The sequence below is a fragment of the Limulus polyphemus genome, unplaced genomic scaffold (genome assembly GCF_000517525.1).
Source record: "Limulus polyphemus unplaced genomic scaffold, Limulus_polyphemus-2.1.2 Scaffold774, whole genome shotgun sequence".
Taxonomy (NCBI): domain Eukaryota; kingdom Metazoa; phylum Arthropoda; class Merostomata; order Xiphosura; family Limulidae; genus Limulus; species Limulus polyphemus.
The window spans coordinates 387536-411122 of record NW_013666384.1 but is presented as its reverse complement, the minus strand read 5'-3'; the positions used below and the strand labels follow the sequence as shown (position 1 = coordinate 411122).

At 32.4% G+C, this 23587-nt stretch overlaps 1 protein-coding gene across 4 annotated transcripts in view; it reads left to right on the top strand.

Moving 5' to 3' along the window:
* Nucleotides 1–23587, top strand: part of LOC106460460 (G patch domain-containing protein 1-like) — a 172570-nt gene that overhangs the window by 7564 nt on the left and 141419 nt on the right. For 2 of the 4 annotated variants that reach the window (XM_013920154.2, XM_022387179.1), the window contains exons 2-4: nt 337–595; nt 5157–5285; nt 8428–8513. In XM_013920154.2, the coding sequence (XP_013775608.1) occupies nt 535–595; nt 5157–5285; nt 8428–8513 (276 nt within the window). In that variant the 5' untranslated portion in view covers nt 337–534. The remainder of the gene's footprint in view (nt 1–336; nt 596–5156; nt 5286–8427; nt 8514–23587) is intronic. The other 2 variants (XM_013920156.2, XM_022387180.1) reach the window with 1 other exon arrangement.

Genomic DNA, 23587 nt, shown 5'->3' with positions numbered 1-23587 from the left:
ACAAGGAATATCAGTCATGGTGGTAAGTACAACTTACAAAGAATCCATATATTGATTTTAATAATGAACATATGGAATGGTCTCAAATTGTAAGAAAGAGGTTTTGGATAATAAAAGCTGAGTTATCAGAAATTCTACCAGTTCTGAGCTGGACATTTTAACTTATTATTCTGAAAGTGACATCAGGTATTATGTTATTTGCATTTAATGTGTAACTGGAAATTTATCAGTACTTATTTAAGTTACATAATTTGCTTAATTTATATGCTTGGATAATTGCAGAACTACAAGACAAAGCATCTTAATTCAATTTAGATTTCTTTGTTTCTTTTCTAGTAGCTGTGGTAAGCCTTATCATTCCTCCTAATGGCTGATGTAGACACAAACATCTTTATTTATACTGAAAATACCTTGATGCCATTTAATGCCATGCAGTCTGTAAGATAGATTCTGATGGTTTCAAATTATTATTATCACAAGAACAGGATTTAATCACACTGTCCATCAGAAAACAAAAATTGTGTTCTATGTAGAATGGATTATGATGTTGAGTGCTATATTGCATATGGAACTCCACTTGAACCCTTAGAAGAAGGTAAGATAATAGCTCTAACAATTGTTTTGGAATATGTTTGTAAACCTTTATTTTTTATTTTGGTATGTTTTTTAGTAACATTATGTAAAGTTTTGTCATTTATTAGCATACTGTAAAGTTACATTGTGAATGTTTTATTACTTCATTTTATTAGTTTGGTAGAAACTCTCATGCCTTTAAATACTTAAGTAGAAAAAGCTTTCAGGCAACATTAAAATGTTAAAATTAAATTCATGGATCTTGTGTAAATATTTAATGATCAACATTGTTTAATACACAATTAAAATCTGTATTTTAAGACCAATCACTGAATGCTAACTCCCATGTAATAACTGTTTTCAATGACAGCATTCACAAAATGAAAGTAAAATCTACTTGATACTAAAAATAGGCCATTAAGTTGTCTAAGCTATGAATATTCCTAATGCTGGTATAGTTAAGGAGTATTTTCCATTTGTATAAGATATAGAATTTAACCAGTGGTTAGTGGCTAAAGATCACGTGGCACAGTATAGTTATTACCACAATAAAGTATAAATTTTAATGAAATAAAACATCCTTCATGTTAATTACACTATATGGCAATTTTCTTAACCGGTAGCTTTTAATGGTTTACAATTGCATTCTCTTTGTGATCAATTTTAGGCTAGCCTTTATTCATAATAAATATAAAAATTTTCGTACATATGTATGACGTAACAACATGATATTGCAAACCTTACATGGTGGGTATGTTGGCAGAAACCAGGGTCACTTAGATTATGTAGGCAATCCTTGTTCACCTCACAGCAGTAGAATTGTTTAAACAATTATAAAAGTGAAGTGAATGCTGTATAAAATAAATGGAAAAATAGGAATTGCATAAGTGAAACTTGAAAGAGTAAGCACAACAAACAGCCCAGCTTTGCACAAGGTATGGTTTAAAAATTCAACATTTTCCAAAGGTTTCCTATGGTATAAAATCTAAAGAATGATGCTCAGTGTAGTTCCTTGAAAGTAATTAACAAATTTGACTGTTATGATCTTGACTGACTAATTTTCTTACCATTTGCTATGAAGCATTTTCACATGTGTCATTGAAAAATGAACATCAATGCCTTAGAAAGTGATGCATGACAGTTACTAAGTTTTCTCTGTTCTTGACTGGTTGAGATTGATTACATATAACTTGCTTTTATTCTTGTTACTCAGCATAATATTCATGAAAGCAGTGCCAAGCATGTGTCATTTTGGGTGAAACAGCAATTTTACCAAAATGTGTATTTTCAGTACATGTAAGTACTGATCAATAAATATTTTGTTTACAGGCATTTTTACATTGCAATCAAAACTATTTATCAAAATGTTTCAAATGTTTTCTTAAGTAAGTTGATAAAATTGCAGAATTATTGCAATTGCTTCATATCATGGCAGCAGAATTAATAGCTGAGAGAATAGGGAAACAATTAAGAAAAAAAGACATAAACCTATGGTAAAAACCTTGATATTTATATAAGAGTTGGGCGATTAACCCTATGCATATGTGTTTGGTCAATTTGACTGACCTTATAACCACCATATAATTGTGAAACTGTATTATAACTATGAATGTACTAAGTATATCTTCATGAAATTTGGCAAGATTCAAGTAAACATTAAATGTTTTTTAATACAGTATTTTTATTAAAGATTTGTCTGTGAACTTACAAAGATATTGCTGAATCAGTCCAGACCCACATACAGGTCAATGCGATGGTGTTCAACCCTTAATTACAGCCATTTTGGCTCAGTCCCAGATATTTCCTTCTATTTTATGTCTGTAAAACATCCATTATTATGGGCACTCATATTGAGGTCAACTTGGCTTGTGGTCACTTTTTTCCCAGTCCCAAGGGGTCTCTTTGAACTCAGTTTTGCATCCACCCAGGCTGGTTCTCACCTGCCACTATACAATTGAGACCTGTCAATCAAAGTGAGGCCACTACTGTACATCGACTGACAGCGGCCATGTCTTGTAGGTGTCACAAACCAGGTGACAATTGATGTTCTCTATTAATGGCACGTTAATCTTACCTGATGCTTCACACCTCATGCTGCACTGGTGATTAGACAATCACACATAAATGATCAAACAAACAGTATGTTTTCACACTCCTTTAAATTTTGTCATTTGTAACACTTCTAGTTCGGTGTCTCTTTGGTCTTCTTGTGAACAAAAGATTTGTTCAAAAGGGAAAATTTGCACATTCATTTCAAGTTTTGTTACCTTTCACTCCATTTTGCAATAGATAGAGCTCTGCTTTCTTAGCCAAATGAATTGTCTCTGTTCTAGTGATGGAAATGGGAGAAAGTTGTTGTTTCATGATTTGAGTATCATTACTGCCACGTGTCACCACATGTGCACATAAACAACAGTGCCATGCCTTGGCCTTTGATACTGTGTGGTGCAAGGAAAAGTTATGAAGCTCATTGTCATCCTAAATTTTGCATTTATCTGTTAATCAAAAATACAGTATAGAATTTTATTTTTTAGACAAGAAATGCAAAAATAGGTTTGTAATAATGTTAATACAACATTCCGTATCAAACAGGAACAAAGAAAGGTGAGTACTAGGGACAAGTTGTAGGGGTATGTATTATGCCTTTGAGGCCTCAGTCTGATCCCAGAGTTGACCCCATACCTGGTAATTGCATAGACCCACAGTTGACCAGAAAAACGGGGCTGTACTGTACTTCTAATCTTACAGTTTTCTTATTTCATTAGCCTAACCACTAGAACTGCCTAAATTAATATCAAATGTATTTTCAGTAAAAATGAATAGCACAATTTTTTCAGTACAACTTTATACTTTACCTCTACCCTAACACTATATGTAGCAACATACAGTGAAATGAAAAGTTAAAGAATATGAAATAAGATCAATAATACTTTTTTCAGAATGACTGCAGACTGTAAAAGACAACTACAATTATTTATCATAACAATCTTAGGTTCTAACATTTTCACACCTGCATTTTTTAATTTTATTGCTGTACTTTGGACATTGTATAGCATTAAAAGCAATAAATTATAGTGGAAAAGCTTAGGGTACACAATGATGAAGTTACAGCACAATACACAAACTGCAAGCTTCCCTTCTGACTAATCTTGAGAATTTTTTTTATTTAGTTTGTTTCATTTAAGTTTTATTATCTAACCTACGAAATTTATCTTTTATGTTTTAGTTTTATTGAAAATATATATATAACAATAAATAAAATATGTATACATAAAAAACAAAGTTGCAACTTACTTCAGAAACCTTTTTTTCTCCCACTATGTTGATTGTCTAAAACATAATTTATGTAGCTTTAAAATATGATTTTAGAACACAGAAATATATCACTAAAAACAAATCCCCAAAACCACTGTAATTTATCTTGATTTCGATCTAAGCTATGAATGGGTTTAAAATATTCCGTTATTGCTTGGAGCAACACTCAACTACTCAACACACATCAAAATTTTCTTGTGAACTACTGTTTTTGTCCACCGAAACTTGAAATTCTAGCACATTATAACATGCTTTTTCGGTCATTTATAAATATCTCCAACAGAGAAGTATGCATAAATGGATAATTAGTTTGAAATGCATAAAGATATGGGAAGTGCTTCTGTTGTAGTTTTGATAAATTTATCGATATCTCAGTAAATCAAGAGGTTAGGAGGTTCTAATTGTATATTCATTATTTTCATTATGTGTAGTTTGTGTTTCTAATTGGTTAGGCACTATAGAAATTGTATTGTTAATGTTATAAAATTTAAGTGGGAAAGATCAAAGAGCAGACATATCACATGACAGAAGAGAGAGAGAGAAGATTGAGAAATTTTAAATAATCTTCTTTTGAAAATAAGAAATTAAAATTTGAATAAATACTACTTCAATGCCAATTTTACTGATGTTTATTGATAATAGGTTGTTGATTAAGTTTTGAATTATCTCTAAAGAGGTTGTGACATGTCTATTACAAGATCAGTAAAAGTGACAGAGCCCATATGCATAGGATTAACTCGATTAATCAATATAATAAGTTACCTATAAATATTGATTAGATTGATTTATGCCACATAAAATAATGGATTAATGAAAATTGTGAAAAATCAATTAATTGAAATGTTTTCAAGTATTGCAAGTATCCAGGTTATAGAAATATTGCCATTATATTTCATTATTATTTTTAATGAATTCAACATTGATCAGCTTAATTGGTGTTTCTGATTATTTCTATTTTCCGTTATTCCAACTATCCAAGTATCATGTGAATAATAAATCATTTGAATTCAGTGAGCCCAATAATTTCTCATTTAGCAAATTCCACTAATTGCCCAGCTCTGTTTATATGTAGAGGTAATTTTTATGAATAATAGTCTACTCTTTGTTGGACTTATCATGTACAGGAGTCATTAATTAACAACACAATATGCATTTTACTTTTAACACTAGTGGATACTTATAATAACAACCACTAAAACTGAATTAGTATTAAAGTAATGTTTTAAACATTGCTGTGATTATTTTGACTGAAGGTATGTTTCTTACAGATGAAGCTCCTACAAAAAAACCTTCACAAGATCAGAGAGTTACAGATGAAGAAGGAAGAGTTCGTTTTCATGGTGCTTTTACTGGAGGGTTTTCAGCAGGGTACTTTAACACTGTGGGTACCAAGGATGGTATGTATTAAGCTTAGACAATACATGGAGATTTGGAAATTGTACATGTACTTTTCCTGCTTTAGTTCTTATAGTGGACAATGCTTTTCTTTTTGTTTGATTGAAAATTCTTTGTTTCTAGATTTGAAAAGCACTTTATCTTTTACAACTAAATCATATTTCAGTCTTTTTCTTGTTTATTCCTTATCACATGTTTTTATATTTTATGTTTATATTCACTTACAGGAAGCCAAGAAAATGAAATCACAAAATATTAGAATTTTAGAAATATGAAATACTGTCTTGTTTTTTATTTTGTTTTATCAGGTGTAATTTTGTGAAAGACATTTCTTTCTTTATCTTCTATTTCAACTTTATAAAATAAGTTTGCACACATGTAACCATTTAAATTTCATAATAAATAAATATGGACATATAATTTCACTCCAACAGGTGCATTATTATCCATATGTTTTCTTTTACTTTCAAGAAATTCCAACCAGGATTATCTTTAATAAAATGAGTGTATATAGATTATAGTAATTAAACATACACTTGTCACATTGGTGACATTACAGCCCACATGGTGGAGCAAAGTGTCAAAGTGTTCAACCAAAGTATCCACAGCTGCATTTCTGTAGGTAGCAACATCATTATGATTTTGGGGCAAGTCTTTTGTGTCTGTGATCTTGCATGCCTGAAGAAACTGGTAGTTGTGAGTGTTCTCAAATCTTTTATTGAGTTCCTGAATCCTTTCAATAATGTGAGAAAAAGACTGTTTACCCTCAAGTCTCATCTGACAGTTAGTTAGCTGGATTCCTCTGTATATTTCATCAGGTGTAACTTCCTGCAGGAACTGCTGCTGACATTGGCCTGGCTGCTGTGAGAGTACAACCATCTCAAGATTGGCTGTTTTTAGGGCATTGAGAACATCAGTTGTATTGGTACTATCTTCTTGAGACACAAGACTCACTGTTGAAATGGTACACAAAGCATCTTATAGAAATTGCATTCTGAATTCTTTCAATAATCTTGCAATTAAGCTGGCTGTTTCTTTTACTTTGTCAGTACCCAGGTGACTTGCTTGTTCAAAATGTTTAAAATACACAGGATAACTGTTGTGAAGAATTTCAAGGGTTCTCATCTTGTGCCACTGAGTGGAGTTGGTTTGAAAACATTCTCTTTTAAAACATAAGCCATTGTTTTAAACTCAAGTAAGGCTTTAGGTGAATTATGGTAATATTTATATATTTTTGTGACATTTCCTGAACTTTTTTAAATTCTTCCAGCTCTTTAATTGCTAAGAGCACATTGACTCCCAGTTTGTACCTTGCAAAGTGTATAGTAAGAATACGTTCGTGACCATTTTTTAGTCTTGTAGCAAAACTGTTTTTTGATCCTAAATTTACCGAAAGTAGAAAGGGAGCCAGTTGTTCTAGGAGGCATTGCCACCCTCCTATTGATGGAGGATTGTTGCATGTTCCTTTGCATGCAACAACATAGCAATATCACATGGAAACACATGAGATTAGGTGGGATTCTGAAGACTAGTGATGAGTGAAAAAGTTCACATTTAGAGGGCAGCACTGAACTGGGAAAAGTTAGAAGTGAGAAGATGTGATTATCTAATGGAAATACATTTTTAGTGTTGGAAAATGTTAACTTTAATCTTGATATAGTGGCATACTGGAACACTGTTTCCATAATTCTAAAATATATTATTTCTAGCATCAGTAGCACCATCAAACATTATGCTAAATATAAATGCATTTTTAGTTTTTCTTCAAAGGGTAATCTCGAGGCATTGGCAAGGTATTTACTAAACCCGAAAAAAAAGTTTTAATTTTAGATAAATATTGAGAGCTTTATGATAATAACGACTAAATAAAAATGTCTTTTGTTTCTTGACTGACATATTATACGATTTGTACTTTAAAGTTGGTACTGTATAGTTTGTACTGTATGATTGGTACTATACCGTTGGTACTGTATGGTTTGTACTATACAATTAGTACTGTATAGTTTGTTATAATATAATGTGATTTTAAATGGTAATAAACCTGGATCTTGTGACAGTTGTGACAGTTTTTATCAGTAATGTACTAAACATGTGCTTCATATCACTAAAAAGGAAACCATTTAACCAGTTTTAAACTAAGCTGACAACAAAATTAAGTACCTGTTTTTATTGGCATGGTTTAATATTAGTATTTAATAGATGACTTACTGACTATAACACTTTTTATTAATCATCAAACTGAATAACAAAATGCATGCAATAACTTCTACAAACTTGGTCAGACTTGTATGATACTATCTGTTGAATGTCGCAACTGTTTTTGGCTTCAGGTTTAAGTAAGCTTGAATTTGTGGTGAAAAGAAGTTAATTTAAGAATAGAATATGCTGCTTGAAAGATGTGATCTATGACAATTTTCTTGGCCTTATTCATTTCTCTGATATAACTATCCCTGGGCCCTTCATAAACTTGGTTAGCTTGAAAGGCAGCCCTGGTTTTGATGTGTTTGGCAGCTGTGAGATAGGAACAAGATTCCCAATGGCTTCCAACATTTTCCATTCTATATGAGGTACAACCAGTGAAAAAAATTGATTTTTTTTTATCAACAGTATCTTCTGCTTGTTGACAAACAGTGCAAAGCATGTCTCCATCAGTGTCTTCAATACCCTCAAACTCTTTTTTTCCATGGTGGCACAATGGGCATCATAATTTTTCCAGATCATACCTTTCTTTCCTTTCAGGCTGTGATGTAGATGATTTGTAGAACATTTTTATGAATTATCTTAATCTCAGAACTGTAAGCCCAACTTTCAGATATGAAAATTAATAGAGAATCTTCATATTAAACTAACTTACAATTATATTTAATGTTTTACAATCAACAGTTTTATGAACTCTTCTGATTTTCTACAGAAATTGAGATCACTTGTAGCATGATGCTCAATGAACATGTTTACCCAGTCAAGATTTCCACTAAAAATATAAATAATTCATTTTATCAAATGTGACAGTTTTTTTAAGCAACTTTCTTATATATTTTATTTTCTACTGGATGATTGCATAGAAATGTTCTTTATTGTAAAAAAACTTTCAGTAACTATGCTTGTTTAAAACTGTTTAACAATTCTAGCTGTTATTTTACTTAGGTTGGGCTCCTTCATCTTTCACCTCATCACGAGCTAAAAAAGCAGAGAGTATTGAACAACATCCTGAAGATTTTATGGATGATGAGGTACATATTTATATTTACCTCTTTCTTTCACATATTTAATTCAAGATCTTTTCAGATTTAACCATGTAAGTCCCTAGTTAGTCACCTGAGTCTTGTATCCATGATTTTTAGTTCTAAAAATTCTTTATTCATTCTCTGAGAAAATATGTAGCTTTATGCAGCTGTTTTATGTCAATATAGTAACAAAATGAATCAGGTTCTATTGCAGCTCAGTAAGACATAAATATCATTATAATTCCAATAATTAATATATAATTTCCACATATTTCTTCCTTATGTAAAGTTTTGTCATTTAAAAAAATACAAAAAATGTTAAAGTTAGTAGTGCACATTTTTGATTTTTTAAGTGTAAGGTAATGAACGTGCCTTTCTCTCTAACTAAATATTTAATAAAAGCCACAAATCTGAAAAATAATCATTAAAACTAAACATTATGCAGCTGATGTTTTATGAGTTACACAACATTGTGATTTGGTAATTATATGCTCTAAGACATACATTTTACAAAACAATTTTTGTTTTCTAATTGTAATTGAAAAATATCATAATGGTAAATTGAACAACTTTTTTCCTTTGGAAGTGATTTTTCAAGACATATTTGTAACTGTTTTGACATAAACACAACTGAAGCTTAATGTGTCATTTGAAGAAAATGTGAAGAAAGTGCCCTATTAACCCTATTACCATGGGTATCCCGTTCTGTGCAAGACACAAGGTTTTAGTGTCTTACATTGAAAATTATATTAAACTACATTTTGTTTATGTTATACCAATTAGTATAGCACAAAATCGTAGCTAATAATCCATATTTTGATATTATATAAGTTTTAAGTTCTTAATTTTATAAGGCGATTTTTAAAAAAATCCTAAATTTCCCATAATGTGACACCCATGACACATTTTCTCTAGGTATGTCCTTTTCTCTATTTTATCCACCACATCTCCAGTAACTACGAAATAAACCTTTTGAATTCGATGAACCTTTAAACTCCTTTCTGTGCATGTCATGAGATTTTACTAGTTAAATTCAAAAATGAATTAAACCACTTTTCTATAAACGTATTTTGATGAAATTACTATCATAAAGTATGCTGTAATTTAAGGTTTTATATTATCTAAGTTTTATTCCTTTATTTTAAAAAAGAAAAATCTGGAACAGCAATTTAAATTGCAGTTTTTACTGTCATGTGATCCACTGTGGTTAAAATTCTCAAGTTTAAGAGGTCTTAGACAAGAAACTATATGTTCCTACTATTGATTGTCGGTATAGACAGTCAAAGTACAATTCCAGCGGTCTCTCATTAGCTGGGGGAAAACTTCCAAGAATTTCTCCCGTTGTGAAACAACATTCTAATATTTCTAAGTTTAAGGTCAGCCACGCCCGCTTGCAAAGTCAAAGCTGTGTTTTCAAGCAACACTTTGAAGTTGAATGGCATGTTTACAACCAATAGCAACAGCAGGTTTCACACTATTCAGTTATAGCCTGAAGAAACCTCTACCTATGTATAGATCTTTAGTATGAAATAGAAAATAAGTCCATTGTTCTCTTGAGGGGTATGTAATGTTTGGCAAGTGTTTCTTCCTTTATGTATGTATTAGTTTGCTAAACAGTTAGATTGCATTTAGGTTTTACATTTATATCTTAATTAATTATGTATTTATTTGTGTCTTAAAATGCATATTTAATATGTTTGTTTTTATACATTTAACTTGTTGTAGTTTGGCTTACCAAAATGTCTAAGCAAGATGGCATCATTCGCGTGTGCAATCGTAAGTGTTTGGAATTTATGCATGAGACTCGCCCAGGCTTGCCCTATAATAAACAACAGAGCACTGCACAGGACATGTTGTGAATCTTGAGATAATGAAAAAAAGACAAAGAATTGGAAAGGAAAATTAAAAAGTAAACTACAAGTGAAAAGATAAAGATGTGAAATTATGCATAAGACAAAAAGATATATTTAAAATATTATTGAAAAATTTAAAAGGTATGTACTTACTTCTATTTCTTAATTTTAAATATTTTATTGTACTGTACATTGATGATGATATCTGGAGTCACTGATATAATAGAGAAAATTGGAAAACAAAATATAAACATTTACCTTAAAAAACATTTGATATTCATTTAGGAGGCTCTAGAGATTATGCAAATGAAATGTGAAAACTGTGAGATAAGAAATTATTTTTATACTCAATAAAAATCACATTGCATGTGAACTATTCAGATTAAATAATGAATGTTTTATTATAAATAGTAGAAAAAATCAAAATTTTTCTAAAAGTACATAATCTTAGGACCATTCAAGACACATTTAAAACTATTTCATCAACGAGTTTCATTTTATAAAGAATTTTCATGAAAGTTACATACCTATTTACAATCTAAGTAGATCGCAGTCAAAGGGTTAAATGTAAATTACTCACTATGAAATCCTCATTGCTTAGACAAACCATAATTTTTATAGCCTTCAATTTTGTTTGGTTACAGAGCTGTGGATGACTACATTTTATGTAACCTATGCTTCTCTGCACATTTCAATAGCAAAGTCGTCCCACCATTATCTCCAGTTTGGGCACAAAGGTCAAGTACTGCAGTTCAAGGCTCCATCTTTTGGACTATCATTGGCTCCATTTGTGTTCTGCTGAATCATACAAACCTTTTCTCATCACCTCCATTCCCTGAGCCTGTTCATACACCATTACATGGATGACTGTCTACTGCTGGCACCATCTCATCAGTTGGCAGAATGTCACTCCCACATACTGCTTTCTGTAGCAACCAAGGCAGGATTTCTTATCAGAGCCAAGGCATCTCTTTCCACTCCAACAGAATATATCATCCATTTGGGTTTCTTTTTCTACACATATCTTAATCGAGCTCAGCCCACTTCCATCCGGCTCCACACTATGGAATAGGCAGTCCAACTTTTATGTCTCCTTCTCCTACTGCAGGATGTGTTTTTTTTTCTCAAATCCCTCATTCTGTTGGGACGAGCACATATAAATTCCCTTCAGTGGTCTCTACAGAACCAATGGATCCTGAATAGTGATCCACTAGTTTAACCAGTGTTCTTATTCAGGATCAACATCTTTGATCTTGAATGATCAGTGTTCCTCTGCCACCATCTTGTTAAGAGATCTATCTTTCCACAGGTGCCTTGCTTCAGGGATGAGATGCATATCTCAATGGTCAGAAATTCCAGGGCCTATGGATGGATGTCTCAAGGCCTGGAATTCTTGAGAGGCAAAGTGATCATGCTTCACTCCAACAGTTCTACAGGGATGTCTTCCATTTCCCGTGAAAGGGACCCTCAGTCCAGGTCTCTCTGTTTTTGAACCTTGGATCTTCTTTATTGGGCCCACTCCCATCATATGCTATTAGCTTGCCATGTTCTGGAGATGATTAATTTGGTGGTGGATTAATTGTGTCAACTCATCCAGATTCTCTTAACAGTATGGATGCTTCATCAAGGGATTTCTGTTGAATTTGCTCTTGGTTCAGGATGCTAATGATCATGCGCTTGCCTCTCCTTGGAACACTCAACTACTGGCACTTTGGTCTCCAGTACCTCACCCTTGGGCATTGGCAATAGATGCATTCAGTCAGGACTGAACTGGATTGCACCTATATGCCTACCCACCAATTCATCTGTTACCCAGAGTCCTAGCAATGATTTGTTCAACCCTTGTTTCATTCTGTTGGTAGCACCAGATTAGCAGGCTCAACCCTGGTTTCTGCTTCTGCTGTACCTTCAGGAGTGTCCACCTCTTCCACTTCCCCTTTGGCTGTCTCAACAGAGTCAGTCATGTTCTGACATCGTACTCCCCATCCATCTTGGAGCTCAAGCTTCATGTGTGGAAGTTACGCAATCCTTCACACAGCATCATGGTTTATCATCTAAGGTTGCCATTTAACTGTCTCAGTTTCTGCATTGTCCCAAGATGGACATTTCTCAAGGGAAATGGGACATATATCCACGGTGGTGTATTGTGATCTCCCCCCCAATACTTTTATCTCATGTTATCTGTATAATTCGGCAGTATTTTCCTCCGAGGGTTTTTGACTACCCCCTGTAGCTATATTAACCAAATATGCCACATTATATAGAGGGGTGAGTATTTTCATTACTAATCTCTTCTTTCCTTTCCAGTGACTTACATTTTATCACAGGATCACACTCTGTGGTGAGTGTTGCCCAGTCAGGTGTGCTTTTATCAAATCAAATCTGCACTAGCAACCACTAAAACAATATACTTTATCTAGGTTGCAACAGACTCTGTAGAAATAAGGCATTCTATAAGACCACCTAGAGGCAGACCAGGTGGTGTTACTGTACTGTGTTAGATCACCACTCATGGACTATCATGAGTAAAGCCTAAGGGGATCTTACCTGTCTCTGCCGATCATTGGATTGAATAAATTGGGGTTGGTTTGCTTTTAAAAATTTAGGGAACTTGTTTCACCTATTGCACTGTTTCCAGAGCATTGTTCTTCAGGACTCCACAATGCACATTACACCCCCCTGTATTCTACTAGTGGAGCTAGGGAGTCCTTACCACACCCAGTTTCTGGTCACTGGTGTGATGGACAGAGGTTATTCCTCCAAAGTGTTTGAGTGACTTTCCTCCACTTTTGGAGAAGAGGGTGAAGTTGGGGGCCCTCCTATCTGGGACACTGGATGTCTTTTTCCCAGCTATCGGTAGGAGGTGAACCAGCCTACGCTGGAGCTTACTCATAATATCAGTTCAAATTTGATGCTCAGCTATCCGGTTGGGTTGAGCATGGATCTTCTTTTTAATCAATATTGATTCAGTACAGGTTCATGGAAGAGGGTCTAATGCCTCCTCGTAATTCCGAACGCAGAGTAATCCCATCCTGGGTCTTTGGTTGAGCACAATTTATTCCACGTTCTCCCCATAATTTCTGGGAGCAAGTGAATTTACCTTACCCACATAATTGAGGACTTAGAATGAGCGTTCATAATTCCAGACTGGACAAATTCTGTTTCCTCATGTTGAGTATGGCATAAAGAATCCCATCATTCTGAGTTTGGGGTGTAGCCTTTTGGACTTCTTTAGGCTGAATATAGGGTTTGTCCAGTTCAGTGCTGCTTACCTTCTTATCATGATTCCATTGGCTTGGAATGCATCACTCTATAGTTACAAGTTGTGATCCACTCACAAATAAATAAATATATATATATATGTATGGCTATCCAAATGCCTTAGCCACCAACATGAGATTTAGGTGCCATAGCCCTATAATTACAACCCTGAGCAGTGAGACCTCGGCCACTTGGTTGAGGCCTGGCCAACAGTGATTACAGATCATGTCAAATTCCACCTGCAGTACTTGATTTATATTCTGGGTTTAGAGCACACCTGTTCTGAATGCAGTGTGGTTCCCCTACTAGGATGCTACTCTTCTATTGGCACACCCATAATTTATGCAGACACTTTCTGTATTGATAATGCCCTAACTGGTTCTTCCATCTTATTAGTGTGGGATTCTAGCTGAAGGTATGAGAGGAGGTTAGTATGTTTTGGAAGTTAGCATTTTCTTAAATCCAAAATGTATTTCCAATAATATTCGCACTTTCTTCCCCTTCCTCCCCACTAAGGACTGGAGACTGCGGATTGGGTCAGTCTCGAAAAAGTGACAATATTATGTGAAGGAGGTGCTTACATACAGTACCAAGATAGAGAGCACATTGACGTAGGTGGAGAGTGTCACAAGACCGATATTGTCAAGGGCAATTGAGTGGGGAATATAAGATTAGAGCAATCAAGAAAAATCAAACCAATGCTTTGATTGGCAAATGAAAAGAAACCCTAGCAGTTGAGTAGTAGCTGTTGTGTGAGAGGATGTAAGTTTTATTGGAAATAAATTTTTCATTTAAGAAAATGGTAACTTTAGTTATTATTTAATAACTGCTGAGAATTTATTACATTTGGAAATTGTTTAAATAAGGACTTAGTGCATATAATTAGAAACATGCTGTATTTCATAGTTGTGGCACTGATGTTGGTAATTAAAGGCATAAATATTGGTTAATAGAGGATTTAGTGGTACATTTATCTACAATTTGGCTTAGTGAGTGTAACATGACTAACTAAAATTTAAGCTCTTTCAGGTATTGAAGTTATAAAACAGGATAGATAAGTTGTATTATTACTAAAATAATATAAATACTAGTTATTTTCACTCCTAATTTCAAAGACGAATTTAATTTAGTGAGAAGTTAACATACTTAACTAACTTTGGGCTCAATAATGTTGTCAATAGGCTAATTTGATTTAGTGTTGATTATTTATTCTTTTACAGTGGTTAAAAGTAGTGTAAGTGTTAAATGTTCACAGTTTGTTAGGTGTGATAGGTGCAAAGAATGGTTTTTTATGGAAATTTGGGACTGACATACATATTTAAGGAAGTTAACTGTGAAGTTGTACAATTTGTATTTAGGGCTTATACGTTAGAGAAGAAATTAGAGGCTATTTTAATTAGGGTAGAGATGGTAGAAAATAAGAAGGGTAAAATGTGGGAGTGGCAACAGGATTTAGAGAGGAAATTAAGCTTTTGCATGCAAAGGATACATTGGCTAGTAATGACTTTCAGGAGGTGGAAGTGTTAATAATAGGGCTAGTGGTGGTAGATTTAATTATAATCAGCAGGTTCTATTGAGTAACAGATTTCAGTCTTTGACTTATGTAGTTGATGAACTTGAGGAGGGAAGAATGATAAAAAGGACAGATAGAGATGGTGATGAAAAACATGAGGAGGTTATTGTTATAGAATATTGTTTAGTACTGCATGTAGATAAGACAGTCTATGAGGTAATTAGAGAGAAAAGAGATTATGTTATCCAATGGAAGGAGTGGAGGATGTAACTGACAGAGTAAGGGTGCTAGTAGTGATATAATTTTTGTAATGCACAAAGGGGTTAATGATACAGGAAAGGGTAGATAAAAGAAGCTAATTATTAAATACAAGGCACTAATGAAGGCATTCAAAGAAAAGAGCCATAATAACTTAATTCAATGAGAGATACTGCCAATATTTAAGTGTAGAGATGAAATTATTAGTAGGTCACTGGGCCTAAATACTAGGCTTGGTTTAATATGTAAGTTAGAGCAGATTAACTTGTTGGACTTATGTGACCAGTTCAGTTTGAAAAGAGAGCTTTTTTGGAATGGATGGTTTACATTTAAATAGAGTATGGGCTAGATTTTTTGGAATGGATGGTTTACATTTTAATAGAGTATGGGCTAGCTTTTTTGCAAGGGCTATTAACTCAACTGTAAGTGTGACATGAAACTAGGATTAGACAATGGAGAGGGCCAGAAAAATGAAGAATAAGAAGATGTAGAAAAGGGTATAGTGTGGTAACAAAATACAAAGGTAGATTAAACTGTTATTATTGTTATGCTGGAAGTATAAAAAATCAAATGGATGACTATAGAGCACTGGTTGGAATGGAGGGTTTTGATATAATGGGAACAACTGCATCCTGGCTAGATGTAGACATTTATGATGTTTAATATGGATAGAATACCAAATAGAGGGGGAGGAGTGGCTTTATATGTAAAATATGAATTACATCCTGTTCAAATTGAGGATATTAAAACTATTAGCAATGTGTTTGAATTTTTTTAGGTTTCTATTAGTTGTTATAAGGGAAGAAGGCTCTTAATTGGAATTTGTTACAGACCTCCAGATGAAACTGATAAAAATGATGAGAAACTCTACAGAGAAATGTGTGTGTGTTTTCTTATAGCAAAGCTACATTGGGCTATCTGCTGTATTCACCAAGGGAGTCGAATCCCTGAATTTAGCATTGTAAATCCAAAGACTTACTGCTGTCCCACTACAGAGAGATAAGGAATTTAGTTGTTAATGAGGTTATGATTATGAAAAATTGTAATTTAAGACATGTAGATTAGGAAATTTTAGTGTCAAATCATGAGGGAGACTAAAATGGTTAGGGAAACTACTAAGAACAATGTTAGTTCATATATATTGCTACCTTCTAATAAAGAAATGGTTGGCATGATGAAGATATAGGAAATCTGGATGCAAATTATCATTGTTCAAGTAGTTTTTATGATAAGATAATTTTGATGAAGGCTTGCACATCTCTGCTGAAGTTACTGTAATATGCCCAGATGGCACTGTTGACTTGGGATAAAACTAAGTTTAAGTAAATAAAACATGTTTTCAGCTCTTCCCATTCCAAGTACATTATCAGTATCCTACTTCTATAAGTTGCCAACTGCTAGGAGCCTGCATTAAGTTTGAATTTTCAGATTCATGGATAGAAAGAATGTTGCTTAGCTAAAGAGAGATCTTGGTCATCTTATTGTTCATGCTGTTTATATAAGCAATACCTTTTTTCCACATTATTGAAAGCATGGAACAGAACTAATGTCACAGGTTTTGCACGTCTGTTGCATGCCAGAACACCCACATTTCAACCTTTATGCACCTCATCCACTAGTTGAAGGTTAACATTGTTTTATTGAGTGCACACTTGCAATTAAAAGTGCTTTCACATGCATCAGTAAACTGTGTATACCACTTGTGGTAGTACTGAGTCATTTTAGTGGCAATTTTGTTGTTTTTAAAAGAGCATACATGTGATGAAAATGAATTAGTACCATGGACTTTTTTTTTCTGTGTTTGGTTAAAACTGTCTATGAAAAAAGATATAATATTTAAGACCACATTTATTAAGTAAGAGTATTGTCAGGTGCATTCAACTAAATAAAACTTGTAGACTCTACATCTATTATAAAGGTTTTCAAAAACAAATATTATATTAGACTCCTTTTATGTTTTTTGGTTAACTACATTTTTCTATTTCTTAATTTCAAAAATTTCATTGCACTGTATGTTGATGATAATATCTATAGTTAGTGATGTGGTAGAGAAAATGAAAAATATAATATAAATATTTACCTTTAAAAACTTTTGATATTCATTTAGGAGGTTCTAGAGATCATGAAAATAAAACTTAAACTGTAAGATGAAGAAAAGTATTTTTATACTTAAAATGAAAATCACCTTGTACTCAAACTATTCAGAGTTTGAGTGTAAATAACTACAATAAATAGATGACATATTTTTAGAAGAAAGGCTTAATTAAAATAATGTCATTCTTTTTATACGAGATACTTATAATCTTTAATAAAATCTTACCAGTTTTTGTGAGGATACATTAAGCAATCTCAAGGTACCGTTTGTATTGTTACACAAGTAGCCTTCCTCTGTTGGACTCCTGGAAATTGTGGGAGACCATTACGAAAGGTTTAACAAAGTTTAAAATTTTGTTGGATACTGAGCATCATTATTAATCTTTTGACTTTATTTAAGGAGGTTACTGTTTATGTGTAGGGGATGGACTTGGTGTATCTGGATTTTCAAAAAGCATTTGATAAGGTGCTACATAAAAGGCTTGTTAAAAAAGTTTTCTTTATAGGTGTGGGGGGATAGTTGGCTCATTGGATAGAAAACTGGCTGTATGGAAGAAAGCAATATATATAGTTAGCTGCATAGGCAACAAATATATCAAACTTAAAGAATAGGTTAAAACATTTTGCATTTATTTTTCTATTCTTTAAATTGGATGGAAGAAAGTAGAAGGTTGTTATAAATGGAGTTCAGTCAAACTGGATTAATGTCAGAAGTGGGGTACCTCAGGGCTCATTGTTAGGGATTCTTAGGTAATAGACTTTGAAGCTATTTGAAATTAGCCTAACTTCATATCCATGTTCCTTCAAGTAGTCAGTTCCCAATATTTACTCTTCCATCATGTCAGTTACATTACCTATGTGTCATGAGATCTAGACAAGCTTCCTATAGTAAAGATAACTTCCAATTCCAATTTTTTCTTGATGGAACTTTATACCCATCTGCTGTTTGCATTAATAATTCCTCTTCTTTCTTCACCTCTGGAGGCAACATCCCAACTCTTATTACCAAATCAGGACAAACTGTTGCAGCTGTGGAACCAGTGTTGATCAACATACTGTAAGGTTTCCATCAATACATCTGTGGACTCATTGATGCTTTTCCTCAAATAATTAACTTCTTTTCTCACTTGGGTCAGATAGAGTATTCCTAGCTGAACTTTACGCCATAAGTTTAGGTAATTCCTATTTTTCTAGTATGTGGTCAGCTCTTTGTTGTTCTCTTTGTACCAATTGGGTTCTAAGACTCATACTTAGTGTTTTATCTCCTTAGCTTATTAACAGCTGTTGATTTCTTACAGTCTGAGCTGTTAGTAGCCAGGTTTCACACATCTATAACAGTTTACTTTTCTGACATTCTTTTGGAGTTTTTATTCCCTAAAGGCTTTTATCTGCCATTTCTAGCAATGTCCTTTCAAGTTACACCTGAATCACCTTACATGTGATCGTCATTATGTTTGTTTAGTAAAATATGTAGCAATCAATCCCCCCACTGATCTTGCATAAATGAAATAATGAAAACATGTTTTACTATTTGCAATGAAGGTAATAATATTTTTATTTAAAACATATCACACTTGCAATTACAAACAATTAACTAGCAAACCAATTTTATTTAAGTTCATTGTTTGAATAGGATAAACAAACAATATTCAGTAAAAATTTGAATCTTTTTTTTGTTAAGTGCAAAGCTACACAATCAGCTGTCTGTGCTCTGCGCACTACAAATATTGAAACCCAAGTTTTAGCACCATAAGCCCACTGACTTACTTCTGAATTACTGAGAGACAGGATTCGAGTCATCAGAATATTTTGCAGTTGCCTACCAGACTCACTAAACAGTAAACTTAACTAAGCTTATCTGACTCAATGATTATTTTATTTTATGAATATGTCTACAAACATTGTAACTAAAAAAGACATAGTATAAGTATTAAAAGTACACATACTGTAACTTTAAATGAAAAATCAAGTCTCAACAAAATACCTTTATTAAACTTTTAAGCATTCTCCAGTCATGTGACTTCTTGGTTTCATACAGTGTATATATATATATTCCTGTGTCTAGGTAAACTACTTGTACCTGATGATAAAATCTTCAAACATTTTACAATTGTTACTTTGATAAACTGTATATGTTTACCTTGTTTCAAGTTATGTGATGTCTTCTCACTGAAGAAAATTTCTGTAGCTTTAGAACAGATATAATTTAACACAGGAATACCTTCACAATTCACAAATGAAAGGAATGTTTACTGAACTATAAATAAAAACTCTTAAACTTTTATACTTACTATAATGTGATAATCTAATTCTTGCTTTATCCAACAACATTTCAACTTTCTTTTTAGCTGCTTTCAAAGTTGTATTTCATTAGTAAATGATCAAACCATTTGATATAGCATCACAACAAAGTAGCAACCAAAGCCTGTTCAGAAACTAAGGGAAGCCAAGGGAAACAAATAATCATAACTCATTTTATTTATTAGGCAGATGTGTACTTAGCCAAAGTAAAAACTTAATATTTTGGATATCCTTCAGGTAGCTTAAATTTAAGTTCAACCAACATAAAATTCAAATAAAATAAATTTATTTATATTAAAAAGTTTGAAAACCATTAGTGAAGCAATAGGAATAAAAATGGAAAGTCTATTCATATAATATAATATTATTGTATGAACAAGTAACAACAATGTTTAACTTTTCTATGCTAGATTCAGAAATGTTTCATTTTTACAAAGATGGTATGATACCATATAACTATTTTAAAAGTTAACTGTGTAGCACTGTAATAACATTTTTAGTGTTTTTAAATTAAAATTGAATAGTTATAATTGTTTATAATCATATTTAGAAAAATAAAGGCATTTGTAAACAGGATGTTTGTTTTCAAATTTTATTTTAAAGTTGTTACTTATGCAGTGACACCACTTGGATTTTCACTTATTTTAGACATTAAAAACATATGAAAAACATCATTCTCACAAGAATTCTATCTTCCAAACAATGTAAAATCAATTCTGTAACAAGTCTGTTTAAGAGCTGCAAGTGTCCGAAACAATATTAACTTTGATGAAACAAATCTGTAAAGTCTAAACACATTGTAATGTTAGAGTGCCTAAAAAAAGACAAGGCACAAAGATTTACCATGGCAGTATTTAATTGATGCTCTTTTGTTGTATTAGCCTAGAAATAGTCAGTTATTGGCTAAGGTCATAACTGGATTGCTGCACTCTACAAAATCTTAAAAATGCTTTAATTGTAATTACTAGCTCAATCAAATAAAAACATTGGCATATAATATTTCTTTTTGATATTGGACAGTAATATCTGGACATCTTGCTGTTTTATTTTGTATTAATTTCTGAAAATAAAAATGGATAGAGGGTCTGGATCCCCTGGACTCTTTCCATAGATTCATGCCTGCTTATACAGCATTATAAAATACAGTTATTGATTTCTAGAAAAGGAAAGAGGGTGTGGTGGGAAGGTCTGTACCTCTCCTCTAGATCCATACCTGCTTCTGCAATATCAAAAGGATACAGTTATTAATTTCTAAAAAAAGTGTACAATGGGTCTGTACCCCTTCTCTAGATCTATGCCTTATTATACAACATTATACCATACATTTATTATTTCATGAAAAAAATGGAAAGGAGGGAGGGTATAGGCTCCATGGATCCCTACTCTAGATATTCTTCTGCTTATACAACATTAAGCAGTACTTTTGCGTAATTATAAGTTAGAAACATAACACACTGTAAAGAAATTGGCAAAATAATTTACACTTTATTTAACGCTTAAGTAGCCACAAAGCAGTGAGTGCTGGTGTCAGTCAGTTCCCTTTCCTCTAATAAGCAGTTCAAAATTAGTGGTAGTGTCAGATAGCCTTAGTAGCTTTGCCATAGTAAATACAGGACGAGCAAGTCTAATGGCAACACAAAACGATCTGGAGACAAAAGTCATGCCCCTGTCCCCCAAATCATGCTAGCTGAAACTAACTTGAAGTAAAAACCTTTAATGCTAAAGTTGGGTTCTGATACTTCTCATGGCCAGAGCACAGATGACACAGTAATTAGCTTTGTTTTGACAACAAACGAGCCTAATGGCAATATTTTGGATACTTGGATAGTTAGAGTAATCAAAAATGGTAATAATCTGAAGCACTGCTTTCAATTATTTGATAATTTTCATGATAAACAATGTAATTTCAAATAATTGATTGTTGGAATAATTGAAAACAGTAGCGATACTTAGAAACAGTAATTTTGATTAGTTGATTATTTTCCAGATATTAATCAATTTAATTGTAATTAACACATGGGTCAATCAGCTAGACTTGTACCATTTGGCCTCTGCAATGGCAACATAGAAATCCTGTAAACTGCAAATATTTTTCCACATTCTTGTAGCTTGTCCATGTTTAACAGAAGTGTTGATCTTATTGGCTTTAATGCTTCATCATGTATTGATGTTTACACCATAAATTGTAATAAAAAAACACTGTAGACTGGATGTTAATAGTTTTGATTCAACAGTTTCTGCTCAAATCAAGCATCCTTTAACTTTTGTGAAAATGTTAAGAACACTGTCATGTATAGTTTACTGAGTTTGGATATTCAAAAATATTTGAAAGAAAATATTACATTGAAGATTTATACATATAAATAGGATATATACCTATTTATTAACATTTAAAGCATGAAATATTCAGTAAAGACAGTTACAGAGTTTAGAGAAGAATACAAAAGTAATTCTGATTTTGAGAAAGTTAATATTAAAGTTAAAACATATTCATACACAACAATCCTAACTAAAAGGTACATGAAACAATAGTTTGAGCAGACAGATCTAGAGCCAAAGTTGAAATAAATGGACAAAAATATTGTTTTTACCTTATATTTACCCATCTGAAAAGGGAGGTAAGAAATAAAAAAGGATCAAATCTCACTGTAAAGGTACTACAAATCTTTTAAGAAATTGGCTCATGTTGTTATCAGCATTTTGTCTTTTCATTTGCTTGTATATTCAGGATATGGTTAACAAACTGTTAATTAAAGGTTCAATGTTATAATATATGTGGTTAATCAACAGCTTGTTACTTGAACACTATCAAATATTTATTTAATTTTTCTTGAAATAAATAAATAAATAAATATATATATATATGTGTGTGTGTATGTATACAAAAGCTGTTGGTAATTGTCAGAAGTAATCACGTTATAGGAACTTTTAGATTTAGCTAACAGGCAATAACATACCTGTTGAATTTCAACCTAAATTAAAAGTGTAGTGTTACTTGGAAATATTTGCTTTACAAAGCACACAGTATATCTTAAAAACAAATTTTGTATATAGGTTACAGGGTACATATAATCCATGAGGTAAAGAGAACAATAAACTGAAGTAAAATTTTATTCTCTTAATGCAGTAGTATGTGCACTGATTTGGTGTAATGCCTATTTTGTTTGAAAGTAGTGAAATTTAGTGTATGAATGGATATAATTGGAATGAGCTATTTTAACTCTCTCAACATAGGCTCAGTCAATTTGTCTGACCACGTGACCTCTTTTTACTCGTTTAAAGTCTTTGTAGATCTAATACTTCTAACTTTCAATACAGTTTGTATATCTTCACAAAATTTGGCAGTCTTTCACATACAAAAAACCATATTTTTGGTGAAGTATTTTTATTAAAATAAAATAATGATTTGGCCATTAATATATTGAGTATTTGTTTTGAATAGTCCATATGAAAAGTAATTTTCATGTTAAAATTAAAAATACTTTTCCTCATCTCAAAAATCTCAAATTTCCTTTGTGTAATCCATAAAACCTCCTAAATGCATTTGAAACTTTTTTTCAGTAAAACTTTATAGTTTATCTGTTAAAACTATACCATATCTTAAAACAGGTTTAGTTAATTTGACCAACCTCATAACCACCAAAAAAAGAATTGAAACAAAACTTAAATTTCCCTTTTTTCTTTTTAGAATGACTTCAAATTGTAACATGAAACTACATTCATTTATCCTAAGTAGCTCTAAGTTCTTAACAGTATACTTTTATTTATAATTAAATTTTATTGTTTTATTGTCCTTTGTA